The sequence below is a fragment of the Dipodomys ordii genome, unplaced genomic scaffold (genome assembly GCF_000151885.1).
Source record: "Dipodomys ordii isolate 6190 unplaced genomic scaffold, Dord_2.0 Scaffold209, whole genome shotgun sequence".
Taxonomy (NCBI): Eukaryota; Metazoa; Chordata; class Mammalia; order Rodentia; family Heteromyidae; genus Dipodomys; species Dipodomys ordii.
The window spans coordinates 867,541-877,616 of NW_012267425.1; the positions used below are offsets into that span (position 1 = coordinate 867,541).

General features: G+C 49.8%; 2 protein-coding genes across 2 annotated transcripts; both read left to right on the forward strand.

Annotated features, from left to right (window-relative positions):
* The first annotated feature begins 6 nt into the window (after positions 1-6).
* On the forward strand, positions 7-1,143 carry Ubl4a (ubiquitin-like 4A). Its single transcript, XM_013035301.1, has 4 exons — positions 7-144; positions 277-382; positions 628-836; positions 958-1,143. The coding sequence occupies exons 1-4, from the start codon at positions 97-99 to the stop codon at positions 1,066-1,068; spliced, it is 474 nt and encodes a 157-aa protein (XP_012890755.1). The 5' UTR covers positions 7-96; the 3' UTR covers positions 1,069-1,143.
* A 7,343-nt stretch (positions 1,144-8,486) lies between these two features.
* Positions 8,487-9,635, forward strand: Lage3 (L antigen family, member 3). The gene is made up of 3 exons (XM_013035334.1): positions 8,487-8,746; positions 9,017-9,145; positions 9,311-9,635. The coding sequence occupies exons 1-3, from the start codon at positions 8,538-8,540 to the stop codon at positions 9,423-9,425; spliced, it is 453 nt and encodes a 150-aa protein (XP_012890788.1). The 5' UTR covers positions 8,487-8,537; the 3' UTR covers positions 9,426-9,635.
* The last annotated feature ends 441 nt before the right edge of the window (positions 9,636-10,076 follow it).

Sequence of the window (10,076 nt, forward strand, 5' to 3'; positions counted from 1 at the left end):
CGACGAACGGTTCCGGCGCGCGCCTGGGGCGGCAGCGCGAGGCCGGGGAACAGTTGGGGCCGGGTAGGAAACGTAGTCAACGCCGCCGCAGCCGCCATGCAGCTGACGGTGAAGGCCCTTCAGGGCCGCGAGTGCAGCCTGCAGGTACGATCGCCGGGCCCGCACCGAGACGGGCGGACCCGGGAGGCCGGAGAGCCGAACCACGGGACGGGACGAGGGTTTCCCTGCCCAGGAGCTGTGGGCTGATCCTCTGCCTCCCTCCCTTGGCCCTATCAGGTGGCAGAGGACGAGCTGGTGTCCACGCTGAAGCAGCTGGTCTCCGAGAAGCTGAATGTGCCGGTGCGCCAGCAGCGTCTACTTTTCAAGGGCAAGGCCCTAGCAGGTAACCAGGGGACCCCACAGGCAGTGGGTGGATGAGGGGCCCGGGCCGCCGGGCCCAGGCAGCAGTGTGATGGATCCGGACTCTGGCTCCGCTACCAGGTGCCAAAGGACCCTGGGGGAAGGTGGCGGAAGCCACCAGAGCCAGACACCACCACACTGCTGTTCCTCTGGCTGCCCGAGGCAGCATCGCTTCTGTGGTTGCCACACGGCTGTGTGGAAGAAACCCCACGAATCTCTCTTTGGCAGATGACAAACGACTGTCAGATTACAGCATTGGACCCAATTCCAAGCTCAACCTAGTGGTTAAACCTCTGGACAAGGTGTTACTGGAAGCAGGCACTGCCCGCAGACTGGCTGACTCTGCACCGACGCCTGTCTGGCAGCTGATCTCTAAAGTCCTTGCCCGCCACTTCACTGTGGCAGATGCCAGCAGGGTCCTGGAACAGCTACAGAGGGTGAGGGCACCACCCAGTCCTAGCTGCTCCCGCGACTCCCAATCCCTGCATCCATTACAACTGACACCCTTTGCGTGTCTCCACCGACACCCCCTGAATTCTCCTGGCTTTCTCTCCTTAGGATTATGAGAGATCTCTAAGCCGCCTGACATTGGATGACATCGAACGCTTAGCCGGTCGCTTCCTGCACCCTGAGCTCTCTGAAGCTATGGAGAAGGGTTTCCCCAAATAGCGTCCTCTGAATAAGGGGAGGAGCCCAAGCCCAGGCCACAGCTGCATGTTGCATTAAATGTGTTCTCATGTTGCAGTTTGGCTCATAGTAATAATAATAGCTGGTGTGTACCCCAGCTCTTGGTAGGCACTACTCACAGCATTTGACCAGGGCTCTCTTCCACCTTCTGCAGAACAGGTGAGACAGTACAGTGGAGGCACCTGGCATGCTGTGGGCCAGGTAGATCTGAGTCCAGCCACCTTATACAGGAGTGCCTCAGTGTGCTGGGGAAGGTGCTCTTTGGGGGATAGGCTTTGACATTTCATTTAGCCACCCAGACTAAATCCTTGGGTGACTCCCTCACAAGACTTAACAAAGAAAGCAGCTGCCCTGCTGCCAAGCGCTATCACTTGACCTCTAACACAGCTGGCAGAACCCTCCACAGTTTTCCAAAGAAGGCCAAGTGATAGCCCTGGGCCCCTGAGCTTCTGGAGCCAGACCCTGGAGCCACAGGGTCACCCCAGCTCTGCAGGATGGCTTGGGCCAAGTTTTGGTGCCACTTGCATTCCCAGTCCTGGAGTCTGTAACAGCGAGGGCCACTCTTCAACCTGACCAATTTCCTGCCTCCTTATCCACGTCAGGATAGGGAGTTGCTGTCCTCTGCAGTTCTACATGGTGTTCCCTAAACAAACTCAAGCCAGAAATGAAGCAGTAGCCAAACATGAGCCAGAGATGGCGTTTCCTGGGCCTTGGTGGCACAGCTTTTCTCTGGGGCACCCTACCTGCTAAGCTCCTCCTCCAAGTGGGTAGTTTGTACCCATTACAGTAGACAGATGATTCAGCCAAGGTAGTGTCACAGCTGCCTTGGCCTCGGCCTCTACACCCACACATCTCCCACCCATGGAAGATGGATGCTTCCTGTGTACAGAGGCTTCTACTTTGCACACTCCTCATTGCCCAAGAGGAGCCTCAGGATGCTGAGGTGGATACAGAAGTATGGGCTCAGTAGCACTGTGCCCTGTTGATGGTGCTAGACATCATACAAGTACCTGCTCCTTTGAGCTGGGAGCAGTTCAGGCTGTGAGACAAGCACACGCAGGAGGATACTGCTCTTGTCCCTCTGTTCTCTCCAAGGGCGCCCCCCAGTGTGGTCAGTGCTATGCCTGCCCTTCCTGGCCGGGCCAGATGGGTGAACACTGAGTTCCCATGGCGGGAAGATGAACAAAGGAGGGTGAAAAGCAGATGATAGCCCCCTGGGCCTCCCTGAGAGCTGGGGATAGCATACAGCAGAAACCTGCTTAGAAGCATGTGTGGTGTGACAGCTCACATGACAGGCTTATTTTAAGTCAGGGAATGTATTTTTTTAAAGTAAATAACACTAAAGGTGCATGTGAGACTTTTACCCAAGAGGAATTCTTATTAAACTGGGCTGCTTTGGGTTTCCAATCATTGGTTTAGCAATAACGGAAACTTACTGGTTTACAAAACTGCAAAGGCCAGGAGTTCTGGCAGTGGGTGAACAATTTCACCAAATATCCAGTTTCTTCCTGCATCCCTCTGCATTTTCCAGTACCTTCATCCTCCACCACCACCTACAAGGAGCAAAAGGTAGCTGCCTGCTGCTTCGATGGATCCTGCCTGCTTTTCACTGCCAGTGGGAAACACTCTGCAGTGTAGCTTCTGTCTCAGATGCCCCAGCTAATAAATGTTGCTATTTCATTGGCCAGAACTGTGTCTGATTATTTTGGCTGTGGGAATGAGAGGGAGTTGCTCACTGCCCATGTCAACTGCCCCCTCAAGGTGTGCAGAGACTGCTTCCTGTGGACAGAGCTGGGTTTCACAAGGGACTGGGGCAGATCCTACAGGGAGGCGCAATGGAGATGACAATCACCTTAAGGTAACAAAGGAGGAAAGGCTTCTCAAATAAGAAGGAGCTTTTCTATTGTTCAAAGACATAAGTAAGCCCATGTGGGCTTGTGGAAATGTAACTATAACTATGTAAGAGGCGAATACATCTTTTTCTTTAACTCTTAGTAAAGTAAATATAAGCGCCTCAAAAAAAGCAAAACAAACAAAAATCCTGTGTGGGCTTATTGAACCCACTATGGAGGCAAAGAAACCCTAGACATAGTTATTGATCCCTATGCCAATGCTTCCCATTTAGGTGCCAGAGACTGGAGGCCTCGTGGCTGAAGGCTCATCTTGGCCAGAGATAGAGGGCAGTGTTTTTTAATTTTTTATATATTTTTTGCTATCAGTGCTGGGCCTTAAAATCAGGGCCTGAGCACTGTCCCTTTGCTTTTTTGCACAGGGATGGTGCCCTACCACTTAAGCCACAGCTCCACATCCAGCTTTTTGGTAGTTTATTTGGAGATAAAAGTATCTCAGCCGGGGCTGGGAAGGTGGTTCAGTGGTAGAGCGCTTGCCTCAGATGCATGAGGCCCTGGGTTCGATTCCTCAGCACCACATAAGCAAAAAACCGGAAGTGGCGCTGTGGCTCAAGTGGTAGGGCACTAGCCTTGAACTGAAGAGCTGAGGGACAGCACCCAGGCCCAGAGCTCAGCCCCCATGACCTACAAAAAAAGAAAAAAAGGTATCTCAGCCGGGTGCTGGTGGCTCATGCCTGTAATCCTAACTACTCAGGAGGGTGAGATCTGAGGATTGTAGTTCAAAGCCAGCCGGGGCAGGAAAGAACAAGACACTTATTTATCCTCCATGAACCACCAGAAAACTGGAAGTGGTGCTGTGGCTCAAGTGGTAGAATGCTGGCCTTGAGCTGAATAACTCATGGACAGCGCCAAGGCCCATAACCAAAAAAAAAAAAAAAAAGGAGTCTCTCTCAGATTATTACCATATATATATAAATGTAACTCCGCTGTGTATCACCTCTAAAATATCAATTTGACAAAAAAAAAGAGTTGCTCAGATTTATCTACCCAGGCTACCTTCAAGCCTTGATCTTCAGATGTCAGCTTCCTGAATAGCTAGGATTACAGGTGTGAGCCACCCACATGTTGGCAGCACTACAGAGCCTCTATCTGAAAACTCACTCTTACTCCCTGTTACCTTCTGAAAAGCTAAGCAAGAGTTCATGGCAACCCTCCTGCCCCCACAAAACCTCTAAGGTCTGTGTGACTGATGTGCTCATTGCTACTGTTGCCATTGTTTTTAAACCGTTTGTTTTTTTTTTCTGTGTGAACTCAAGCCAGTCCCTGAACTTTTTTTGCTCAAGGCTAGTGCTCTACCACTTGAGCTGCAGTGCCACTTTTTTGGGGTAGGGGGTATTTTATTGGAGATAAGAGTCACAAATATTTGTGCTTAGACTGGCTTTGAACAGCAACCCTCAGATCTCAGACTCTTGAGTAGGTAGGATTACAGGCATGAGCCACTGGTGCCTGGCTTTCTAGACCATTTTGATGAACAGATATTGGAATATATACATACCCTAGAAATCACAAGTTCATACTGAAACCTTCAGTAACAGTCCAGCATCACAGTTCTTTCACACCTTCTCTCCACAGTAAGAATTCTGGATTCTAACATCGATATATTTACTCATTTGTTACCAGAAAGAGTGGAAAAGAACACCCAAAATAGGTGCACACACACCTCATCCCTATCATTATCAACAACAAATATGCTAAGAGTGAAGCCAATTATTTTTGTCCTTATAATATAACCCAGAAAAGGAGTATAGAAACAGAAGTGAATGTAAAACACATTGATTTACTTAGGTATGGTGGCAACACCTGTAGTTCCTGCTGAGGTGGAGGGGTCACTTAAGCTCAGGAGTTCAAGACCAGTCGGCTGACATAGTGATAGTGAGACCCTATCTTCACACAAAAAATAAAAATAAATAAAGCACTCAGGCCAGGCACTGGTGGCTTATGCCTGTAACCCTAGCTACCCAGGAGGCTGAGATCTGAGGATTGAAGATTGAAGCCAGCCTGGACAGGAAAGGCCATGACATTTTTTTCCAATAAACTACTCAAAAAAAGTCAGAAGTGGGCTGGGAAGGTGGCTCAGTGGTAGAGCGCTTGCCTTGCATGCCTGAGGCCCTGGGTTCAATTCCTCAGCACCACATAAGCAAAAAGAAAAAAGCCGGAAGTGGCGCTGTGGCTCAAGTGGTAGAGTGCTAGCCTTGAGCTGAAGAGCTGAGGGACAGCACCCAGGCCCAGAGTTCAGGCCCCATGACTGGACCCAAAAAAAAAAAAAGTCAGAAGTGGCACTGTGGCTCAAAGTAAAGAAAAAAACACTGAATTATTGTCTCTGTGATTTTTGTCATATTCATTTAAATTTGTTCTTTCTCAATTATAACATTTTTACTCTCTTTTTTTGTGTGTGCTGGTCCTGTAATAGGAACGTAGAGACAAGGCACTGCCCTTGAGCATTTTTGCTTAAGACTAGAGTTCTACATCTTGAACCATTGCTCCAGCTTTTTGGTGATAAATTGGAGATCAGTCTCATGGGTTGACTTTGAACCTTGATCCTCAGATCTCAGCCTCCTTCAGTAGCTAGGATTACAGGTGTGAGCTATAGGCACCTGGCGATTTTTACTCTGTGTGTGTGTGTGTGTGTGTGTGTGTGTGTGTGTGTGTCCTATGGCTTGAACTCAGGGCCTACGCAGTATCCCTGAGGTTTTCTGCTCAAGGCTAGTGCTCTACCACATGAACTACTGTTCCACTTCCAGTCTTTTTGGTGTTTCACTGGAAATGAGTCTCACGGGCTTTCCTGCTTGGGCTCACTTTGAACAGAGATCCTCAGATTTCGGCCTTTTGAGTAGCCACTAGCGCATGGCTGCAAACCTTCTGATTGTAAATATAACTTTAGTTCCCTTAAAAAACACAAAAAGGAAATTCTAGCATGCAGAGATCCTGCACATTTATTAATCGGGGTATTGTTCTAGAGTTCTGTGGATATACTGTATAACTTATTAAATTAGTATTTCAGGATTATCACAAATCTGATTATACTTATTCACACGGCTAGTGAAGGAGACTGTGCTTCCTCTAGATAATTAGCCCTTGATTTCCCCTGATTGTTTCCCTAGATGGTTTGCTCTATTAGGTTTAAGTGTCCTCATCTGGTTCAGCTTGCTCATGTATAACACTTTTGTTGGGATTGATTCCTCACATCTTATGTGGTTTAGGCCTATATAAGCTTGGTGCTAGCGGCATTTTGAGTTGTTGGTCTATGAGACATGAGTCCACCAGCAGTTTGGATGTCCAGTAAGACTCATAATTTGGCCTCTTTTTTTTTTTGTCAGTTGTGGGGCTTTAACTCTGGGCCTGGGCACTGCCCTTGTGCTCTTCACCTCAAGGCGAGCACTCCACTGCTTGAGCCACAGTGCTTACTTCCAGTTTTCTGTTTGTTAAATGGAGCTAAGAGTCTCACAGACTTTCCTGCCCAGGCTGGCTTTGAACCACGATCCTCAGATCTCAGCCTCCTGAGTAGCTTGGCTTACAGGCGTGAGCCACCTGCACCCAGCTAATTTGGCCTCTTAAGTGGTGGCTTCTCTGTTTCTTGGGACTGAGTTCCCTTACAACACTAGTACTTTGGTTGAGGTTCCTGTGATTTCTCACCTTCATTGCTGGCAGGTTTCATCTCCAAACAGCCACTCCAAAACATGTGTAAGATGCAAATCAGACAGCTTTGGCCCCTATAAAATCCACTCTAGCCAGCTAGTGCTAGTGCTATATAAAGTGATATCCCTAGGAGAGGTCCACTCCTGCAGATTCCTGCATGGATGTCGTGCCACATGTCTTGGAGAATACTGGGCCTAGAAAAAGGGCTGGAGAGGCCAGACACTGGTGGCTCACACCTGTAATCCTAGCTACTCAGGAGTCTGAGATCTGAGAATTGAAGTTCAAATCCAGCCTGGGCAGGAAAATCTGTGAGACATTTTTTTTTGGTCGGTCGTGGGGCTTGAACTCTGGGCCTGGGCACTGTCTCAGCTCTTCAGCTCAAGGCGAGCACTCTACTGCTTGAGCCACAGCGCCACTTCCAGTTTTCTGGTGGTTTATTGGAGATAAGAGTTTCATGGACTTTCCTGCCCAGGCCAGCTTTGAACTGAGATCCTCAGATCTCAGCCTCCTGAGTAGCTAGGATTATAGGCATGAGCCACCAGCACCCGGCCCATGAGACTCTTATCTCCAATTAATTACCAAAAAAAAACAGAAGTGGCGCTGTGGCTCAAGTGGTAGAGCACTCGCTTTGAGCTGAAGAGCTCAGGGATAGCACCCAGGCCCAGAGTTCAGGCCCCACGACTGACAGGAAGGAAAGAAGGAAGGAAGGAAGGAAGGAAGGAAGGAAGGAAGACAGACAAAGGTCTGGAGAGAAGAAGGAAATGCAGTTATTGCAGCCAATTACATGAGGTAAGAACTGAAGTACATAGCTGGAGGGAAGGGATAAGAGGGGGAAAACGGAGAATGATGGGTGACATTGAGCAAGAAGCATTGTACTCATAACCTGACTTAAGGAAATGTAACCTCTTTGTGAAACTACTTAGTGATAAAAAGTAAAAATAAACAATCAGGCAGAATAGTTAGCATGGAAAGAAAAAGAGATTTAATACTGAAAAATGAAGGAGCTTGTATCTATTTTGCATTCGTACTTTTATTATGTCATCTAGGAAATATAATTGTTTTGAAGGTCAGAATAAATTAACGGCATTTTGTACTGTGAAAAATAATAATAAAGAAAAAAGATGGTGGGAATGCATGTGATGGAGGCTGTATCTGTTCGCGCAAGTGCCCAGAAGCTCCATTGGGATTAGGTGTTGTAAGACTCTGAGCTGCTTCCTCCTCCTCCCCCTTCTTCACCCCCTCCCCTTTTTTGGTGCCAGTCCTGGGACTTGTGCTCGAGGCCTGGGCACTGCCCCTGTGCTGCTTTTGCTCAAGGCTAGCACCAGAGTAAAATCTAGTGCTGTAGCCAGGGCCTCATTTCCGTCTTTTTGGGGTGATTAATGGCAGATAGGGTGTCACGGAGTTTCCTGGCAAAGCTAGGATTGCAGGTGTGAGAGACACTGGCGCCCGACTAAGTCTGAGATTAAGCGAGGGGTCTCAGGGAACTTCCAGCAGGACGGGAAGGTAAGAAGCGATCACAAACTCAGCCAGTCATTTGAGGCTTGTTTATCCACTCTGGAAAGCCCAATTTGCTTCCTGCTGTAATGGCTGGAGCTTCGGTGAAGGAACCTTAGTTTCCCAAGGGCTTGAGAGCAACATGGTCGGCTGAAGACTACGCACCTGGCAGCTGGCTAGGGGTGTATTTGTACAGGTGCGTGGATCATTTCGTGTCAGAAGCTGCTGGTGGAGTAGAGGAATCCAGGTGAGAACTGACCAGCTTGCCCCTAAAGCCCCGCTAGCTGCCGGATTGCGCCTGCGCGCGGAAGCGCCGGGGGGGTGGAGCTTCAGGGGGTGGAGCTTCAGCGCTGCGTCAGCCGTCACTGGCAAGGGCGGGCCGTTGGTGTGGAAGGCGGAGCGGTAGCCAACATGCAGGCAGCCGACGCGGGCTCCGGAGACGCAGCCTTTGGCGCCGACGGCCAGCGTAGTCGGGGTAGCTGCTGCTGTCCTGGCGATCCAGGTTTAGTACAGGTTACAACCAGCGGAGCGCACCATATTGCACGTGTGTTACAAGACCAGGATTCAGGCAGAGACGCTACGTCCTGCGCCGAAAGGCCTGGAGTCCGACCACACATGTTGTATCCTACGGGAGCGGCAAAGGAACGGAGGGGGTGGCCGTGGTGCCTGGGTCTGGGGAAGGGGAAGTCGCGAAGCAGGGGAGCCAGCGGGAAGCGGAGGCCAGGAGGTGTGGGCGTTGGGGGTGTGCCGAGGGCACTTGGGGAGCGGGGTGAGGGCAGGGGTGGCCTGGGAGTGTATACGCAGGGCTGAAGGGGAGGCGGCCTCGTGGGGGTGGGGGTGGCCCTCGAGGACCAAGTCCCCATGATACTCCTTCACGGAACCTGCGCCAGCGCCCTCAGCGTGCCTTTCCCGACCCCTTTGGAAGCCGAAATCGCCCGTGGGGCTCTGGCCCCAGATGCTGAGCCCCACCAGGGAGCACTGGGGAAGGAGCTCACAGTGAGCGGGAGCACCTTGGCCGTGTGAGTTGAGCAGGGGCCTGCGTGGTGGGCAGGCGGCCTGCATTCGGCTGGGCAGCATGGAGGCGCCCAGCCACTCTGCTTGGTAATAACAGAGCTGTCAGAAGTTTGGTGTCACAGGGGAGGACTTACCACGACAGTTTGCTTTTCTCTTTTCCTCACTCTTAGACACTGGACAGCTGGAGATGCTCGCCTGCTCCGGGTTTCCATCATCAGCTTCCTTGAACAGGTTGCCCTGGTCATGCGGACCATGCAGCGCTTTGGACCCCCTGTTGCCCGCTAAAGGTGGACTGGGCAGCACACCCAAGGTTGCAACTTTAGGTCTCCTTCGAAGCAAAAATGCATCCTTACCTAGCACAGAGAAGTACTTGTTGCTTAAGGGTGACGACCTAATGGCTTCTCTTCATTGGCCCTTGGGTGCTAGGGGCCACTTGTTTTGTTTGGGGTTTTAATGGTTGTTAGCACAGGAAATAAAACTGAGTTACTGATCACATCTAAATTTTTTTCCACTTCACATTTTCTTGCCTTTTTCATCCGTTGGAGAAGAGGCTCTGATTGTAACATAGCAATGTTGAGGTACCTGAAAACAGTTTCAGAAACAGCAAGACAAAAACTTTCATCCTTTACACTATTAAGATATTTTGGTCAAGGCTGGCGCTCTACTACTTGAGCCATACCTCCACTTCCAGATTTTTGCTGCTTAATTGGAGATAAGAATCTCTGGCATTTGTCTGCCTTGGCTGGCTTCATACCTTGATCTTCAGGTCTCAGCTTCCTGATTATGATTACAGTCATGAGCTACCCCATAAGTACCCAAATAGTATTACATTTCTTCCCAGGTTTTTTTTTTTTCAATCCTAGATCTTGTGCTAGTACTGGGGCTTGAACACAGACAGGACCTTGTGCTCATAGCTGATGATCTACCTCTTTTTTT

What these genes read in the sequence shown, in the direction of transcription:
- Lage3 (XM_013035334.1), top strand. Translation starts at nt 8,538, where the DNA reads ATGCAGGCAGCCGACGCGGGCTCCGGAGACGCAGCCTTTGGCGCCGAC. An exon ending in GGAGTCCGACCACACATGTT is followed by an intron (nt 8,747 to 9,016) that starts GTATCCTACGGG and finishes AACCTGCGCCAG; the next exon opens with CGCCCTCAGCGTGCCTTTCC. An exon ending in AGCGGGAGCACCTTGGCCGT is followed by an intron (nt 9,146 to 9,310) that starts GTGAGTTGAGCA and finishes CCTCACTCTTAG; the next exon opens with ACACTGGACAGCTGGAGATG.
- Ubl4a (XM_013035301.1), top strand. Translation starts at nt 97, where the DNA reads ATGCAGCTGACGGTGAAGGCCCTTCAGGGCCGCGAGTGCAGCCTGCAG. An exon ending in GCCGCGAGTGCAGCCTGCAG is followed by an intron (nt 145 to 276) that starts GTACGATCGCCG and finishes TGGCCCTATCAG; the next exon opens with GTGGCAGAGGACGAGCTGGT. An exon ending in CAAGGGCAAGGCCCTAGCAG is followed by an intron (nt 383 to 627) that starts GTAACCAGGGGA and finishes TCTCTTTGGCAG; the next exon opens with ATGACAAACGACTGTCAGAT.